The 20,405-nt window shown below is 36.6% G+C and overlaps 1 protein-coding gene across 1 annotated transcript; it reads left to right on the top strand.

Annotated features, from left to right (window-relative positions):
- The first annotated feature begins 7,744 nt into the window (after nt 1-7,744).
- On the top strand, nt 7,745-13,742 carry mat2ab (methionine adenosyltransferase 2Ab). The gene is made up of 9 exons (XM_058776154.1): nt 7,745-7,931; nt 9,173-9,250; nt 9,386-9,508; nt 10,103-10,215; nt 10,302-10,445; nt 10,573-10,791; nt 11,560-11,742; nt 11,838-11,971; nt 12,888-13,742. Exons 1-9 carry the CDS (start codon nt 7,838-7,840, stop codon nt 12,988-12,990), a joined length of 1,191 nt encoding a protein of 396 aa, XP_058632137.1. The 5' UTR covers nt 7,745-7,837; the 3' UTR covers nt 12,991-13,742.
- The last annotated feature ends 6,663 nt before the right edge of the window (nt 13,743-20,405 follow it).

The raw sequence follows: 20,405 nt of genomic DNA, 5'->3' as shown, positions 1-20,405 counted from the left end.
GCAGATCTTTTTCTTGTTTCCTGTATCTGGTTAAATGGATCTGTCAAGATGAGAACATTTTCATTTTTCAGAATTATCATTTTTGTTTGAGTTATTATAAACTAAGAAACAAGTTTGGCAGGTCATGATACCTCATGTGTGTTCCTCATCTGACACTTGATGGATACCAAAGTGCAATGGTTATGTCTTTAATTTTTACATAGTCCATACACTATATTACTGTTTAGAAGATAATAATACAGATCATTAGACCCAGAGAAAAAATATGGACGCAATTAAAGTCTGCTGAATTTCATTCAAAACTGTAAACAATTGAATGAACATTGCGATTTTAATAACAATGCATTATTATTATTTTTCATTGCCGTAATGAGAGTGAGAGTGGTTGCATTCCAGCAGGCTTTATTTTCTTTACCATTTATTATTTATACTTTTGGAGGTGTTTTGGTTTTGAACAGTATAGTGTATTAAGGTAACCAACACTACACATTAACAAAATCAAATTCTGCTATATAATTACTGAAAACAACAACAAAATTGATTTTAGTGAACAAAACTGCAATTTGTGAGTAAAACTGGAGGATCTTGCACCTCTTAAAGTTATTGCCGTTCAATCAGTTAGTTATGCTGCAGGGGTTCTGTATTTCCCCTCATTATTATCATATGTTTGAATCACACTCCATTCACAGAACATTCTGGCAAGATTGTGTCAAAGTTATGAATAAATGTTCTTCCAGTAATGTTAATCGAAAAATAGAATAACACTAATAATAACGAGAATAGACAATAAATAAAAATAACAATATGGTAATAAAATGATAGAGAAAACATAATAGATAAAATTATGAAAGTGCAAATTTGCTATTTACAGATGGAAAGTTTTGAGAAGTCATTTACAGACTTTAAAAAAATCATGTTCATGGATAAACCATTTAAAACACTGCGATGTTCCATTAAAATAAGGATTATCCATTCTGTCCATTTACTTTATTATTATTATTATTTGTAATGTTCGCAATTTTTAGAACAATTTTAAACTCAACATTTTGCACATTCTGTGAAATTCAGAAATAATATTTTCATAACTTAGCAAAAAGAACACATTTTTTTGTTTACTTGAAATAGGAGAAATATTCAGTTGACTCGAGAGATTACACAAAGGAGATACCACAGTGTTTTACTGGCAATTAGATTCAACATGTTATTGAAATGCAAACCTGACAAACAGTTTCCACATTCAAGTAGAAAGCAGCTTACATGACTGAATAGCTGCTCGAGGTGTTACCAAAGATCTGATTTGCTTAAAAAAGGATTTCACGGTAAGGACATCACCTCTGAGAAAGGCCAACGCTGAGCCACTCCTGCATTCATTAGAAGCAAGTAGAATTCAGGCATTTAGCAGAAGCTTTTATCCAAAGCAACTTACGGATCACTAATTACAGTCCCTCTGGTTAAGAGCCTTTCTTAAGGTCACAATGCCAACAGCTCAAGTATCGCTACATTTGGAATTCAAACCTGTGACCTTTCAGTAACCATTCTTTGCAGTATACTAAAACACGAAGTTCTCTGGAGTTGAGAGAATAAATCGTACATAGTCAAAGGTCATAGAAATATTAAGTTAAATAAAAAATGGCCAAGTGAACCTGCTCACCCCACATTAGAAGTAAAATGGTCATCTTATGGGATTTACAGTGGTAAGAAAAAGTATGTGAACCCATTAGAATTGGTTGGTTCTCTGCATTAACTGTTAATGAAATCTTAATCCAAATCACACTCTTAAACAAACACATTGTGCTTAAGCTAATAACACAAAAACGGTTATAATTTTTCATGTCTTTATTGATTTCATGTGTTTACAGGACTATGTCAAACGTTCATCATTTGTCCTCAGTGTGAAATCATGGATCTCAGAATCATGGTTGTGAAAGGTTCAAATATACTGGAAAACCAAAGAATGTGAAGAGACCTGAAGGATTTTTAGCACACAGTTTTAACTGCTCGGGACAAACAAGAGACTCGTGAACAACTCATGTATCTCATCAAAAACAGTTGTTAATCATCCAAGAAATGATGTACAGTTCACTTACTTTTTGCACCATTTTGCCTTCAGAACTGCCTTAATTCTTCATAGCAAGGTGCTGGAAACATTCCTCTGAGAATTTGGGTCATATTTTTTGTCTGCACATCCAGGATGTGAATCTCCTGTTCCACCACATCCCAAAAGCTCCACTGGATTGAGATCTGGTGACTGTGGAGACTATTTGAGTATAGCGAACTCATTGTCATGTTCAAGAAATCAGTTTGAGATGATTGGAGTTTTGTGACATTGGTGCATTATTCTGAAGGAAGTAGACATCACAAGATGCATGGTTTTGTAAAGTGCTCTGATTTACATGTTCTGATGCATTACCGTAAAGATGAAACAAACACGTTGTGAATGAAACCACATTATCAAATCCACAAGACTAGACTTGTCTTTGAGTGAATTAAAACTGTCAGGCATCAGTGTTGAATAACAGGGGTTGCCTCATATAACATAACTAAAGAAAACTTCCCTCAGTGTTATGTAATGCTAATTCACAGGGAGATTGATAAGAAAAACACCCCGGGCATAACAAGTGTTATCGCGGAAATGTCTGTATATACAGTACAAGTGTGCGATTATATCAGTGTTTGTCGCTCGTTTCTGATGCAATACTTGGCTGGATTGAGAGGTGTGGTATTAAGCAGTGCCATTGTGTGGGAGATTTATGTCTATAAACTGCTGTCTCATCCTGACCGAGTAAGGACACACATAGTCTGATTTGAAAATCCGTCTTTTCATGCGTCATAATGAATGCAAAAAACCTGAGTCATCGTTAATTTAGGATTGCATTTGAGTCTGAATTAATGCTTTAATATGACACAACAGATTTCCAAAGTAAAATGTGTGTCATGTGTCTGTTAATCAGTCTTTACCAGTCTGATTCATCAGAAGTGTTAATACTGACAGGAATAACATAAGAAGGGTGGAGTGCAGAGGGAAAATCTATGATGATGCAGAAAAATGCCGATCTGTGACAATCGGTCTAAATTTGATTTGAGGCTAATTCTCAAATCCAGACGCGGACAGTAACTAAGTACATTCACTTGAGTATTGTACTTACTTTTTGAGTATCTGTACTTTACTTGAGCATTATTTTTTCTGGAAACTTATGAATTTAGCTTCATTTAAAAGACAAACATTGTACTTTTCACTCCTCTATATTTCTAACAAGGTCCTCGAAGTCGAAAGTCATTACAATGTAGCAGCTTCAGTGGGTGATTTTTTTCTTATCTAAAACGCGACTTTCTTTTATTCAAACAGTTTATCAGTAATCACTCTTGTAGGGCTACATGAAGTGAATTCCCAGCATTTTTTAACACTGACCAGTTGCAAATGTGATATTTATTTACAACAATTTAATAAGAAGAAGTTCATAATGGGGTATATCCCTTACCAAAAAGTAGTACACTTCAAGTTTATTTTATTAAGTAACGTTCAAGTATATTTTTAAGTATACCTTATGTAGTAAGTACACTGTAAAAAAAAAAAAAGTTGAGCCAACTTAAAAATTTTAAGCAAACTCAAAAATCTGCTGAAGCTGGTTGCCTTAAAAAAACTAAAACTTTTCTTTCTTTTTTTTTTTCTTTTTTTTAACAGTAAAAAGTAAAAGCACAGTATACTTTTATTTACTAGAAAGTGGGCCAATTTAGTCCGAAGGAGTATTGAAATAGTACAAGTATACTATTTCAATACTCCTTCGGACTAAATTGGCCCACTTTCTAGTAAATAAAAGTATACTTTTAAGTATACTTAAAGTATAACAGTAGTAAACTTTGAGTACACAACTAGTTTACATCAATGTTTTTAGCTTGCACTGCAACTATACTAAAAGTGAACTTATAGGTATACTGAGAGTTTACTAATTAAATACTTGTAGCTTTTTAGTATAGCCTCAGTAAACTACTAGTTTAGTAGTTTTATACTGCAAGTATACTCTCAAGTTTTCTTTAAGCATACTTTAAGTATACTACAATGTCCCTATTTAGGTATTAATTTGTATATATTTTGTAATATGAATATCTGAACATACAAAACATCAAAAGAAAGAACAGATTATCTGCTTGTAAACAAAAACATTTTATTCTAGCTTCATGCATTCTTTTTTTAAACACTTGAATGTGCGTAAGTTTCATAAATAAAAAATAAAGAAATAAACAACAATTTGAACTAAAGCTGAAAAAAGACTATGAATTGGATTCAGAATGATAATCAAAACGTAGATGGAGTCGATCAATACCCCAAAGCTTGACAGTCATTATTACCTCTTCATTGGTCGACATTTTATTCCATAACGTTACACAGTTTTGATGCTGTTTTATGTCTGATGATCGTGTTAGATTACATGTGGAAGCATCTGTTGTTTCAGTTTCTTCTTCACTTGTGTTTTTTTGGAAATTCTGTACTGAAGATGTGTACTAGTGCCCCCTACCGTATAACAAAGAAAACACGGATTCTAGGAGCACAAGTATAGCTCAAATATATTTAGACTTTTTTTAAGTATAAGTCAAGTATACTTGAATGTAATTTTAAGTATATTTCTGAGAAGTACATAAAAAGTAGACTAAAAGTACACTTTCCTAATTTAGTTTAAAGGAAGTATACTAATAGCACACTTGAATAAACTTCTTTTTCGTAAGGGATATTAGACACAATATTGTCTGATTTTGCTAAATTGTGTTAGTAAAAATATTACCTATAAAGTCACAGAAGAACTGTTGTGCGTCTCCTAATAAAACACAACAGGTGTTGGACTTGAAGCAGCACTGCACAGATGGTTCTTTGTATGACATCAAAGTACCGCCAGAGCGATTAGAGAGCATTTTTGAAATTTTTGTTTTGATGTCAAATAAGTCTTGCTGTTTTGCTTTTTTGTAAAGTTACACAGCTGTGTTGCTGGGTTTTAAAGCAGGTTTGATTTTTTTTTTCTTCCTTATCACTGTGCATTTCAGGAATGCACTGTATTTACAGCAATTTCACCGTCCACTCTGTTCAAATGTGGATGAACGGATACACATAGATGTGTGCAGCTGTCAGAGCTGCGTGAGATCACTACCATCCTGCTTTTGTGGGGGTGGGTAGGGGTTTTTAACATAGGTTTTTAACATTGTAAAAGCTCTTTATTCCAAAGATACTACAAGCTAGTCAGTGTATTCAGTAGGTGTAATGTACTGTAAGTTGCTTCAGAGGTATTGCAAATTTTACATACAACAATAATAAAACAGTGCATTAACATAAAAAAGGAAATTAGGTACTTAAGTACTTTTAAAAGCAAGTACTTCTGTACTTTTACTTAAGTAAAAATCTGTCTTTACAACTTTCACTTGTTACTATATTAGTATATTTGACCAGCAGGATCGGTACTTTTACTCAAGTAATGGAGACTTTGTCCGCCTCTGCTCAAATCTCAGAAATTTCAAGAATATTCATGGGCTATAATTCATCCTAAAAACTAAAGTATATAAGAAAATAAACCCTAATGGAATGTGACAAATATCACACATTACTGCAGTGATAATATATTATTATTATTCAAAATTGCAAGTATACAGTTCATCACGGTAGTTTTGAATGAAATTCTACAGGCTTTAATTGCTTCCATTTTTATTATCTCTAGGTGATTGTTTCAGTCTAATGACCTGTATTATTATCTTCTAAACAGTAATATAGTGTATGGACTATGTAACAATTAATGACATAACCATTGCACTTTGGTATCCATCAAGTGTCAGATGAGGAACACGCATGAGGTATCATGACCTGCTTTTAACTGCTGTAGCCTAACTTGTTTCTTGGTTTATAATAATTCATTGAAAAATGTTTAGAAATTTTGAAAAATCGAAGTGCATCGAATTTGAGATTGAATTTCAGATCATTTAAGTACGGCTTCAAAAGATTTGGAACATATTGCACAAATAATGTGGACTACTGATTTTTTCCCTTTATGGTAACTTTCATTAAATGGAAATCATGCATAAACATTCTTCAAAATATCCCATTTTGTTCACACACTGATGCAATTTTTAAATGTTTTTAAAACAAGTCTTTTATGCTTATACCAAGGCTGCATTTACTTCAAAATACAGTAATATTGTGAAAATACTATTGCAATTTAAAATAACTGTTTTCTGTTTAAATACATTTTAAAATGTAATGTATTCCTGTGATTAAAGCTGAATTTTCAGCATCATTACCCCAGTCTTCAGCGTCACATCCTTCAGAAATCATTCTAATACGCTGGTTTGCTGCGTATTTATTGCTCTTTACTGTCACTTTTAATCAATTTAATGCATCCATGCATCTTTCAAATAAATTTAAATAAAATATAAAATAAAATAAATCCTTCTGATATCATTTCTGAATTTTTGAATGAAGGTACAAAAGGTACTGATGACATGACTCAGGTTAGGAAGCTCATTTGAGAGGATGTGACAAGCTAATGTTCAGAGATGGCTTCAGTTTAGATCAATATCAGTGCTTTAGCAAACTGTGACTTTGCTTCAGCTACGTGTCTTTTTCAGCACTGAGACATAATGGGCAGAAATTGACAACGCTCTTTCTCCTCTTGGCCATTTTGATAAAAGAGACAACGTTTAAGTAAGAAGCAGACGTACAATTTACCTTTCTTCAAATCACATCAGGACAGCTGATAAGGAGCTAAAGCTGTAGGGCATCCGTTTTATCTGTAGTAATTGCATTTTGGTTTTCCTCTGAAGCCAACATTATGTTTAATCGTGTTTTTAAGTGTTCATTGTTAGGTTGCGCAAGACTGTGTGTTCACATGCATTTCATATTCATATACAATAACGTTTACATGACACTCCAAGGTCAAATAATTAAATATGGTACTCGTGATTTTGTCATGGTGCATTCTGGTACTTTCTGTTTTGTAGTAACCTATTAGTCCATTATCATATATTGTAACTAGTTATTTGTTATCACCACAGGTTGCACAAGAGTGTGTCACATGGATTTCATATACATATGCCATGTTGTTTACATGATACTCCAATGCTCTTCAAAGAATAAGATTACCATGGTACCAAATGTCCAAAACATGGTAATTTGCGTACACATTTGGTTAATGCAGTAGTCTAGTGTATTAAAGTGTGTGTGAAACATAACAAGTAATGGTTAATGATGGTTTTAAGTCTTGTGTCATATGTTGATTACATAATACCCCAATGAATTTCAAATAATATACCTTAGGCTACATGTCCAAAAACATGGTAATCAGACAAATTTATTATTAATGTAGGCTACTAGCCTATATATTATAGTAAGTGTTTGTGAAACCATAATGGTTAATGATATTTTTAAGTCTTGGTTATTATCAACAAGAGTTGCGCAAGAGTTTGTTCATATAGAGTTAATGGAACAATATTTACATAGGCTACCATAAAAAAAAAAAAAAAAAAGATATGATATTTTTGTGTGTGTCTGTGTTAATTCGTACCTTTTTAATGTTTTCAAGTGTTTGTTATAACAGCACGTTACGCAAGTTCATGGACTTCGCAGAAGATGCAATCCCATGCAAGTTTGCGTCATCGTGGCATATTACCATGCTGCCCCACAGATTTCTGTGCCAAACCCCCCTCCTCCCGACATGGTATCGTCCTGTCCCCTGAGAGGACGACTGAGTGCGGGCCCCTCATGACGCGAGGCGGGCCGCTCCATAAATACTCTCACGTTCCTCGAAGGGGTGACACTTTTCCTGCATTTTCCAAACGGGTTACAGCAAAAGAGAAACTAAAAATGATGAACGGAGAGATTAACGGTTTCCACAACTCTCTTATTGAGGAGGACTGCTTCTTGTTTACATCGGAGTCCGTTGGAGAGGGGCATCCAGGTAAAACGTCCAAACAAACTTTGGGGCGACTTTACAGTAGACTCTTCAACTTCGCTATTATATAACAGCACCTGTTCTGCACGTTCGCACTGTACTGTCACATTATTATTCTTATTAGCTTTTTTTTTCTTCTAACCAACAAACACTACTAAAGCAACTTTGTATTTGCTTTTGTTTGGAAACATGTCAATTAATATATCTCAATGCTCAGATTAAATGAAAGGTGCGTCTCTATGTAGGCTACTGTAGATTTGAAAACTATTGTACTTGGTTTCTATGGCTGTTTGTCAAAAAACTAGTGAGCGGCCATCCTAGACTGCATTTTAAGCGCAATAGTCGCGTTCAGTTTATCTCAAACACATGCACACTCATCTCAGCTCACACCGCAAACACCTCTCATGCCCATAAAGATAGTCAAGGTAGGCAGATCAGCAGGTTTTGAGACGCAGCCTCGCGCAACACGTTGGATCAAACATGAGGTCTGAGCGCAGACTCCGCCCACCGTGAAAACTACGCTGCATTTGCCGCCAAAGTCTGTGAAGACTGGGAGCCCAACCCCCCTGCTCCTGCAAAAAAAAAAAAAAAGAATTTTTTTCACAATTTCAGTTTAGTTTTAGTTTTAGCAAGTTCCAACTTATATATATATATATATATATATATATATATATATATATATATATATTAATCTATTTTAGTTTCAGTTTGGTAATTATAGTTAAACGGCCAGTCAAAAATAAATAAATAAAACAAGCAAGGCCTTTTGAATTTAAGAGAAAACTGGAGTTCAGAATAACTGTACCTTAGAATACAGAATAGCAAGTGACTGGATCATAGACAATGTAAACATTTGTTAGAGCAAAATTGATATATAAATTTGCATGAATGAATAAATAAATACATACATGGCTAAGTTGTATGTACCAATGAAAAGTCATAATTTATTCTTCAAATACTGGTCCTTTAAATGTGAACCATAAAGACCACAGATGAAATTAAACTTTTTAAACTTTTAACTTTTTTATTGTGCTGTGCTTTTATTGTGTTGTTTGTGAAATAACCATGTACAATATATAGGCTGTTATTTATTCAAAGTTTGCAGAATTATAATTTTTTTGTATAAGCTTAGTGTATTTGGTGCTAGTTAATTCTCAAGCACAAGTGGTGGATAACAAGCAAATGCAGTGTGGATTTTGACAAATCTATATAGAATAGTAATGAATTTTCCTGTTTTCATTGTACAGATAAGATATGTGACCAGATAAGTGATGCCGTGTTGGACGCTCACCTGAAGCAAGACGCAGATGCAAAAGTGGCTTGCGGTATGTTGACTTTGATTGCTGTGGATTTTCAGTATCATTGAGTGAATATTTGCCTGAATATTTTGCATGTGTCCTTTTCCAAAATCATGAATAAGAATGTTTCATGGACTTTTTGTTCTTCTTTTTTTTGTCTAGAAACTGTAGCCAAGACTGGAATGATTTTGCTGGCAGGAGAGGTGACGTCTCGTGCTGTTGTTGATTATCAAAAGGTGGTCCGTGATACCATTAAACACATTGGCTATGACGACTCATCCAAGGGTTGGTTTGAGGATACATTTTATTATACATGCTGCAGCATTTACCATTCAAAAGTTTGGAGTTGGCAAGAGTTTTTGAAAGAAGTCTCTTCTGCTCACCAAGGCTGCATTTATTTAATCACAAATATGAAAACAACATAATGTAACTAAATTATTACAATATTGCATTATAGTAATATTGTGAAATATTATAACTATTTTTAAAATAACTGTTGTATTTGAATATTTCTGTGATCAAAGCTGAAATCCTTCAGAAATCATTCTAATATGCTGATCAAGTACCATTTCTGATTATTATCAGTTTTGCTGCTTCATATTTATGTGGAAACTGATACATTTTTCTAATTGAATAGAAATTTCAAAAGAACAGCATTTATTTGAAATAGAAATCTTTTGTAACATTATAAATGTCTTGATCATTTTAATGCACCTATGCTGATAAAAGTTCTTTCAAAAAGAAAAAAAAAAGTGAATTACCCCAAACCTTTGAAGAGTAGTGTAACTGGATGTGTGGAGATTTTACTGTAATGTAATTGAAATAGGAGCAGATGAACGGCCATTAAACTCTTCCAAATTCTCTCTCTTGAACCCATAGGCTTTGATTATAAGACCTGTAATGTCCTGGTGGCTCTGGAGCAGCAGTCTCCAGACATCGCCCAGGGTGTTCATTTGGACCGCAATGAAGAGGATGTTGGGGCCGGCGACCAGGTAAGTCAGTGCAGTCCTAGAACTGTAAATGCAACACTTTTAATAACATTTAAGTATTAATATTCTCTGTTTTGTGCTTTATTTAGGGTCTAATGTTTGGTTATGCCACTGATGAGACAGAGGAATGCATGCCACTCACTATCGTGCTCGCACACAAACTTAATGCCAAGATGGCTGAACTGCGGCGTAACGGCACCCTGCCCTGGCTCCGGCCGGACTCCAAGACTCAGGTCTGCTAAACAGCATTTCAAAACACAAAAATGTGTGAAATTGAGCTTGCATAGCTAGAAGTGTTTGCATGCAGGTACTTGTGAAGACAGCGTTTTCTGACAGTGCAACATGACTCTTTGAAAACAGGTTACTGTGCAGTACAGACAGGAGCGTGGCGCCATGCTGCCGGTGCGCGTCCACACTATTGTCATCTCTGTGCAGCACGATGAAGACATCTGCCTTGATGAGATGCGTGATGCTCTTAAAGATAAAATCATTAAATCTGTGGTGCCCTCTGTTTATCTGGACGACGATACCATTTATCACTTGCAGCCCAGTGGTCGCTTTGTCATCGGAGGCCCTCAGGTAGAGACCGGTTTTGATTTTGGTGGAATTTCTAGATTTTATTGAATTTTAATGAATCGTGAAGTGTTATTTGCTTTTCATATACACTGAAATCAAATATTGTGTTTTGGTCCATTTTTGGTCCATTTTTATCCGCTGTTTAAAAAGCGTCAGGTAAAAAACATTTATTGTAGCTTATCAAAGCTAAAATATTAAATGGGAACTTATGAAATAAAAGACACTAAGTTTACTCAAAATTGAAGACTTGAAGGAGAGTTTCTTCATCTATTCGAGTTTCACAGTCAAAAAAATCAGAGGTTGTTAGTTTGGATCTCAATTACTAGCCTGCAGCACTGAAAAGAAGTGCAAGAAACCCATTTTACCAAACATAACAAAAAGGCAGAGGCTATTTAAATTAAGTACAAATAGCAATAAATACTCCTAAGGACAAATAATGTTTGATACTATTTATATTTATTTGTAGTTGTTTGTACTACATGTACATTGAATGAAATAAAATGGCATGTAACACTGAATTAAACATTACGTTTTGAAGTAGAAAGTATTTAAAACAACTTTCCTGTATAATGTTTGTTTTATTGATAACTATGCAAAAACATGAAAATCGAAATGCATGGAAATTATTAGATTTCTCACATATTTTATATACATGAATGTCAGTGTTTTTCATAGTGTCAGTTTTTGGTAAACTGCGTGGAAACCAATGGGGAATCAGTTTGACCAGAGTACCCAGATTATTAACACAAACGGCTCTTTCCACTCACGCAGGGTGATGCCGGCCTGACTGGTCGTAAGATTATTGTCGATACCTATGGCGGCTGGGGAGCCCACGGAGGAGGAGCTTTCTCTGGAAAGGACTACACCAAAGTGGACCGTTCTGCGGCGTACGCTGCGCGCTGGGTGGCCAAATCTCTAGTGAAGGCTAAACTGTGCAAGCGTGTTCTTGTGCAGGTAAGTTGGCCAGATACTTTGCGTTTTGCTCAGAAAGTATAATCCTTTGAATCTGAAGTTCATTCATATATGAAATTGCGTTCACAATGATGCAGGTTTCTTATGCCATCGGAGTGGCCCATCCTCTTTCCATTTCCATCTTCCACTATGGCACATCCCAGAAGAGTGAGCAGGAGCTGCTTAAAATTGTCAAGAAAAACTTTGATCTTCGTCCAGGAGTCATTGTGAGGTAACAGCTGCTCTCTTAACACATTAGCCTGTGATCGAAGCCTTTCATATTCCTTCATCTCTCAGCTTGACACAGATTGGAGTGAATCATTCATTTTTCTTCTGCTTCTGCCTGTGCTTCCTTTTTCTTTGGGTCTTTGCATCTCTTGATTCAATCAGAAAGCTGATAGTAGTTCTAGCAAACTCATTCAACTTTTTCCAAGTAATTAGATTCAGGACAGCACAAAAAGAGTCGATAACAAAATAAAAGCAAGAAACAAACTACAGGAAAGGGAACAAACACATAGTGAACTACAGTAGTGTTTAAAAGTTTGGGGTCTGTAAGATGTTTTTAATGATTATGAAGGAAAGCTCCTCAGCTCACCAAGTCTTCATTTATTTGATCACAAATAAAACAGTAATATTGTGAAATATTATTACAGTTTAAAGTAATCTTACGGATCTCAAATATTAAACATTTAGAAACTGAAAAGTACTACTGTAAAACTAAGACTAAATTACTTGAATTGTCATAGTTTTCATTACATGATTGTTATATAAACTAAGAGATAATGTGTGAATATTAATACCAAAACAGGTAATAATAACACACATCTGCAGTCAGATAACTGGTATTTTAAGGATGTTGCCTTAGAAGGTTGCTGCAGGTTTGGCACAGAGCCATCATGTTTCCTCTCTGGATTCAAAGTGAACAGGTTCAAGTGATTAGCTAGTGTTTGCTATCTATCAGGCTTGCTCTCTAATTTCATGCTGCAGTTTCCTTCTTCAGGCCAACTAGTGAGGGTGACGGTAAGTGAGCGCTTCATCTCTTTTCTGGCTGGCTGGGTGTTCAACTGTGCGCTTGAAGTATCATCTACATGATTCATTCATGCAGTTGTATTTTGACCAGTCAATAATCCACGGCTGATGTGTTCTAGGGAGCTGGAGCTGAAGAAGCCAATATATCAGAAGACTGCTGCTTACGGCCACTTTGGCCGTGAATCTTTCCCTTGGGAAGTTCCTAAAAAGCTGCACTACTAAACCGTTTGTCAAGGTTTTTCCTCTCTAGGCCTGTTGGCGTATTCTACAGAGAAGCCCACATGGTTTACGAGGAGAAGTCTGGTTATTCTGGTACAAGTCCTGCTGGTCCACCTTATTTAAATCTTTTTCCTTTCATTTTCCCATCATGTTGCATTCTTAGTCTTTTTGAGTTTCAAAGGTGATTATGATTAATCAGCATTAGTATAAAGTTAATCTACACAGATTAACACATTAATTTCAATCCTAGGAATTGTAAACTGGTTGGCCAGTATTAATTACGGATTTAATTTTATGCAGAATTACCAAGCCCTTTACCACTGTATCATAAGCATTCCCAACTGTTTTAAACTTGTGTATTTATTTGTGCTGTCCTCTATGTGCATGTATTGAATTCTGTAATCTGGAGGTCAACTCTTATGCTGTATGTCGCTGTAACTTCTCTCTAGTGCTCTGTGGTTCCCAAGTGTCGTACAGAAAAACTTGGACTCAGCCACAAGGAAAGTGGCTGCTCCAGTGCCATTTACTTTGGCCAACACTAATGCATTATTAGATGCTTATTGTCTTTCTTCTTTCAGTCTTTCCTTAAACAGAGGGATAGCAATTTTGGCTGGTGTTGTACAGAGAAACTAGCCTTGTTTACATGCATTCTCTCTGTCTGTCTGTCTCTCTCTCTCTCTCTCTCTCTCTTTGTCTCTGTTTCTTTACCTTCTTCCAGCTTTAATTTATTTTTAACAATAAAATGTATTCTATTATGGCGTAAGGTGTCATCGTCTTTTTTTTCTCTCTCTCTTTGTATATAGAAATATATACATATACAGTGGTGTGAAAAAGTGTTGGCCCCCTTCCTGATTTTTTATTTTTTTGCATGTTTGTAACACTTGAATGTTTCAGATCATCAAACAAATTTAAATATTAATCAAAGATAACACAAGTAAACACAACATGCAGTTTTTAAATGAAGTTTTTATTATGAAGGGAAAACAAAATCCAAACCCACATGGCCCTGTGTGAAAAAGTGCTTACCCCCTAAATCTAATAACTGGTTGTGCCACCCTTTGCAGCAACAACTGCAATCAAGCGTTTGTGATAACTGGCAATGAGTCTTTCACATCGCTGTGGAGGAATTTTGGCCCACTCTTCTTTGCAGAATTGTTTTAATTCAGCCACATTGGAGGGTTTTCAAGCATGAATGGACTGTTTAAGGTCATGCCACAGCATTTCAATTGGATTTTAGTCCAGACTTTGATTTGTCCACTCCAAAACCTTAATTTTGTTTTTCTTGAGATATTCAGAGGTGGACTTGCTGGTGTGTTTGGAATCATTGTCCTGCTGCATAACCCAAGTGTGCTTGAGCTTGAGGTCACAAACTGATGGCCGGACATTCTCCTTCAGGATTTTCTGATAGAGTGCAGAATTCATGGTTCCATCAATTATGGCAAGTCATCCAGGTTCTGAAGCTGCAAAGCAGCCTCAGACCATCACACTAACACCGCCATGTTTGACTGCTGGTATGATGTTCTTTTTATGAAACGCTGTGTTGATTTTACGCCAGATATAACGGGACACACACCTTCCAAAAAGTTCAACTTTTGTCGCATCAGTCCACAGAATATTTGCCCAAAAGTCTTGGGGATAATCAAGATATTTTTTGGCAAATGTGAGACGAGCCTTTGTGTTCTTTTGGTCAGCAATGGCTTTTGCCTTGGAACTCTCCATGGATGCTGTTTTGCCCAGTCTCTTTCTTATTGTTGAATCATGAACACTGACCTTAATTGAGGCAAGTGAGGCCTGCAGTTCTTTAGATGTTGTTCTGGGTTCTTTTATGACCTCCTGGATGAGTCGTCTCTTGGAGTAATTTTGGTAGGCCGGCCACTCCTGGGAAGGTTCACCACTGTTCCAAGTTTTCTCCATTTGTGGATAATGGCTCTGACCATGGTTTGCTGGAGTCCCAAAGCCTTAGAAATGGCTTTATAACCCTTTCCAGACTGATACATGTAAACTATTTTGTTTCTCATCTGTTTATGAATTTCTTAAGATCGCGGAATGATGTGTTGCTCTTTAAACATGCTTCACTTTGTCAGACAGGTTCTATTTAAGTGATTTCTTGATTCAACAGGTCTGGCAGTAATCAGACTTGGGTTTGGCTAGTGAAATTTAACTCAGCTTTCTAAAATAATGTGGTTAATCACAGTTCTTTCATGATTTAATAGGAGGGGGCAAGCACTTTTTCACACAGGGCCATGTGGGTTTGGATTTTGTTTTCCCTTCATAATAAAAAACTTCATTTAAAAACTGCATGTTGTGTTTACTTGTGTTATCTTTGATTAATATTTAAATTTGTTTGATGATCTGAAACATTAAAGTGTGACAAACATGCAAAAACATTTTAAATCAGGAAGGGGGCCAACACTTTTTCACACCACTGTAGGTATAACTGGCCATGATCTTTTTGGCCTTAGGAATTAGGTTTGAATTGTATATAATAAAACTATTTATTTTGACGAAATTAAGATGGCCATAAATGAACTATTTGGTTTAACAAATATTTACTGATGTCAGATAAGATACATTATATGGATGGCCCATGTTTGATATGACAATCCCAAAGATTTTTAAGAGATAGTACAACAAAAAATGAAAATTTGCTGTTATTTTACTGCTGCTTCACTACCGCAAGCATAATCTGTAGCACTACGACTGTGACTGTAATGTCATAAATGCGCTAAAAATAAATAAATACAATGATGATCAATTCACTTTTTTTATTGAAAGAAAAGGTTTGAAATAAACACATTTTTCATTTTAGTAACCAATGGCTCCCAAGCCATTTTATACCTGTGGCAATGGCAAGCCGTTTTCAAATTTAATCTATAAAACATCTAGTTTCATGCTACTAGAACTTATTTTTTAGCTACTAGTATCTATTTCATTAGGTACTACTGCTTATTCTTTAGCAACCAGTACCTTTTTAAAAGATGCTAGCTCTTATTAAATATTAGTTCTTATTTATTAGGTACTGGTACTCATAGATGCTAGTAAATAGAGACTATCACTGTAAAAAGAGTGCATTAAATAAGTACAAGCTAGCAAGGGAAGGAATAAGTAAGGAGAAAGAGTTATTTATTTTTTTTTTTATGTGTAGGTTGAAGTCAAGTAGTGTCGAAAGAGATGAGTTTTCAGCTGTTGCTTGAAGATTGACAGGGATCCAGTACTCCGAATATGGGTGGGAAGATCATTCCACCAGCCAGGAATGGTGAACGAGAATGTTCTGGAGAGTGATTTTGAGCCTCTTTGTGATGGTACCACGAGGCTTCGCTCACTAGCAGATCTCAGACTTCTGGAGGGGATGTAGATTCTTAATAGTGTGTGCATGTAGGCGGGTGCTGAGCCTGTGGTTGTTCTATGAGCAAGCATCAGTGTCTTGAACTTGATGCGAGCTGCGACTGGTAGCCAATGCAATGAGATAAAGAGAGGTGTAACATGGGCTCTTTTGGGTTCCTTGAAGACCAGTCGTGCCGCTGCATTCTGAATCATTTGTAGAGGTTTGACTGTGTTTGATGGAAGTCCAGCCAGAAGAGCATTGCAGTAGTCCAGCCTAGAAATGACAAGGGCCTGGACAAGAAGTTGTGCAGCATGCTCCGTCAGAAAGGGCCTGATCTTTCTGGTGTTGTGTAGTGCAAACCTGCAAGATCGAGCAGTCTTTGCAATGTGGTCTTTGAAGGTCAGCTGGTCATCAAAGATTACACCAAGATTTCTGACCGAAGTTGATGGGGTAATTGTTGATGAACCTAACTGGATCGTGATGTCATGCTGTAGAGTTGGAGCGGCAGGAAAGACAAGAAGCTCAGTCTTTGCCAGGTTGAGCTGGAGGTGATGTTCTTTCATCCATGCCGAGATGTCTGCCAGGCAACCTGAGATCCTTGCAGCTACCGTTGGATCATCTGGTTGAAAAGAGAGATAGAGCTGTGTGTCATCAGCGTAGCAATGGTATGAGAATCCATGTGCCTGTATGATGGGACCCAGTGATGTAGTGTATGTGGAGAAGAGGAGGGGTCCAAGAACCGATCCCTGAGGAACCCCAGTGACCAGTGTATGTGCTTTGGATACCTCCCCTCCCCAGGCCACCCTGAAAGACCTACCAGTGAGATAGGATTCAAACCAGCGAAGTGGAATTCCAGCGATGCCTAGTGATGAGAGGGTGGACAGGAGTATCTGATGATTGACAGTGTCAAACGCGGCAGATAGATCCAGCAGAATGAGGACTGATGATTTGGAATGGGCTTTTGCAATTCGCAGGGCTTCAGTGACCGAGAGAAGTGCAGTCTCAGTTGAATGGCCACTCCTGAAACCTGACTGTTTAGCGTCCAGTTTGTTGTTCTGTGAAAGAACCAATGAGACCTGGTTGAAGACAACACGTTCAAGTGTTTTCGCTATGAATGGAAGGAGAGAGACAGGTCTATAGTTCTTCTGGAAAGTTAGTACTGGCGAGCTGTTCAAACCTCTGAAACTCCAAAACATCTTTATTTTGGCCAGATTTTATTAGAAATAGCATCACACCTATTTATTGTTCAATTTTTGTTTTTCAGTTTGCTGTTCAGTGGAGTACCGCAAGGATGATATACTTTTGGTCACAGACCTTATTTACTGTAGTTATTATATAATAAAATACCTAACTACATAATACTATTATTGTTAGAAATTGCAACAAAATTAAAATAGAAATATAAACTTTTGAACTGCGGGTTTCGTCTGGCCAGAGGAGAACTGGCCCTCCGACTGAGCCTGGTTTCTCCCAAGGTTTTTTTCTCCATTCTGTCACAGAGGGAGTTTTGGTTCCTTGCCGCTATCGCCTCTGGCTTGCTCAGTTGGGGACACTTAATTTCTAGCGATTATCGCCGATTTGATTGCACAGATACTATTTAAACTAAACTGAGCTAGACAATGACATCTCTGAATTCAATAATGAAATGCCTTTAACTGAAAATTGAGTGTTTAATCTTATCATTATACATTACTGACACTGTATCTTTCAATTTGATACTGTTAAGTGCTTTGACACAATATGTATTGTTAAAAGCGCTATATAAATAAAGGTTATTCAAAAGTCAATGGAAAAATTCTATTTGTGTTTTGTTGAGGGAATCAGACAAAATACACCATCACTGCTGTGTCTCTATTGGGTATTTATTATTTTCAAGATGGGACTTCCTTTATGAGAGCTGCCTTATTGCATGTTGCAGTTTCTCTTAGTTATAGTAGCAATCTTTGCTTCCAAACTAATTTTTGTTTTGGTTCTTCCTCCCAAATTCCCCTGTACAGTAATTCACAACCAGCTTACCGGTTTATCTTAGTGGTCATGACTTAATAGTGTCCACCTTTATGAGCAAGAGCAGTCAGCTGATTTGTGATCTGCGCTGTCTCAGCACATCAAGTTTCCTCTGCAGACCATCATCTGTCCCTGCTCCAGCTGAATGATGTACAGTGAGGAAAATAAGTATTTGAACACCCTGCTATTTTGCAAGTTCTCCCACTTAGAAATCATGGAGGGGTCTGAAATTGTCATCGTAGGTGCATGTCCACTGTGAGAGACATAATCTAAAAAAAAAAATCCAGAAGTCACAATGTATGATTTTTTAACTATTTATTTGTATGATACAGCTGCAAATAAGTAATTGAACACCTGAGAAAATCAATGTTAATATTTGGTACAGTAGCCTTTGTTTGCAATTACAGAGGTCAAACGTTTCCTGTAGTTTTTCACCAGGTTTGCACACACTGCAGGAGGGATTTTGGCCCACTCCTCCACACAGATCTTCTTTAGATCAGTCAGGTTTCTGGCCTGTCGCTGAGAAACACGGAGTTTGAGCTCCCTCCAAAGATTCTCTATTGGGTTTAGGTCTGGAGACTGGCAGGCCACGCCAGAACCTTGATATGCTTCTTACAGAGCCACTCCTTGGTTATCCTGGCTGTGTGCTTCGGGTCATTGTCATGTTGGAAGACCCAGCCTCGACCCATCTTCAATGCTCTAACTGAGGGAAGGAGGTTGTTCCCCAAAATCTCGCAATACATGGTCCCGGTCATCCTCTCCTTAATACAGTGCAGTCGCCCTGTCCCATGTGCAGAAAAACACCCCCAAAGCATGATGCTACCACCCCCATGCTTCACAGTAGGGATGGTGTTCTTGGGATGGTACTCATCATTCTCATCAAACACGTTTAGTGGAATTATGACCAAAAAGTTATATTTTGGTCTCATCTGACCATATGACTTTCTCCCATGACTCCTCTGGATCATCCAAATGGTCATTGGCAAACTTAAGTCGGGCCTGGACATGTGCTGGTTTAAGCAGGGGAACCTTCCGTGCCATGCATGATTTCAAACCATGACGTCTTAGTGTATTACCAACAGTAACCTTGGAAACGGTGGTCCCAGCTCTTTTCAGGTCATTGACCAGCTCCTCCCGTGTAGTTCTGGGCTGATTTCTCACCTTTCTTAGGATCATTGAGACCCCACGAGGTGAGATCTTGCATGGAGCCCCAGTCCGAGGGAGATTGACAGTCATGTTTAGCTTCTTCCATTTTCTAATGATTGCTCCAACAGTGGACCTTTTTCACCAAGCTGCTTGGCAATTTCCCGTAGCCCTTTCCAGCCTTGTGGAGGTGTACAATTTTGTCTCTAGTGTCTTTGGACAGCTCTTTGGTCTTGGCCATGTTAGTAGTTGGATTCTTACTGACTGTATGGGGTGGACAGGTATCTTTATGCAGCTAACGACCTCAAACAGGTGCATCTAATTTAGGATAATAAATGGAGTGGAGGTGGACATTTTAAAGGCAGACTAACAGGTCTTTGAGGGTCAGAATTCTAGCTGATAGACAGGTGTTCAAATACTTATTTGCAGCTGTATTATACAAATAAATAGTTAAAAAATCATACATTGTGATTTCTGAATTTTTTTTTTTAGATTATGTCTCTCACAGTGGACATGCACTTACGATGACAATTTCAGACCCCTCCATGATTTCTAAGTGGGAGAACTTGCAAAATAGCAGAGTGTTCAAATACTTATTTTCCTCACTGTAGATTACAGTAGATACAGTATTTCTCTGTCAATGAAAAATACACTTTTTTAGTGTACAGCTATGAATAATATGTTTTTATACATACCTTATATAGCTCATATTATGATATAGACAGGTTTTCATTTAGTTTTCATTCATTCATATAGAAAAGCTTTCATTTTTTTCAAATATAGTGTAATAGTGTAATTATTTTGCATTTGCTCATGTTTATACAGTATATCTTCTCACATGATAATTCAGCATTTGCTTTATGCGCTTATTGGTGAATCAGTAGTTGCACCAGTTACACTAGTGCTTCAGACAGTTGCATGTATGCAGAATCATATTCATATTTTG

This window comes from Onychostoma macrolepis, chromosome 05, assembly GCF_012432095.1.
Source record: "Onychostoma macrolepis isolate SWU-2019 chromosome 05, ASM1243209v1, whole genome shotgun sequence".
Taxonomy (NCBI): Eukaryota; Metazoa; Chordata; class Actinopteri; order Cypriniformes; family Cyprinidae; genus Onychostoma; species Onychostoma macrolepis.
This window is presented reverse-complemented; position numbering and strand designations above follow the sequence as displayed.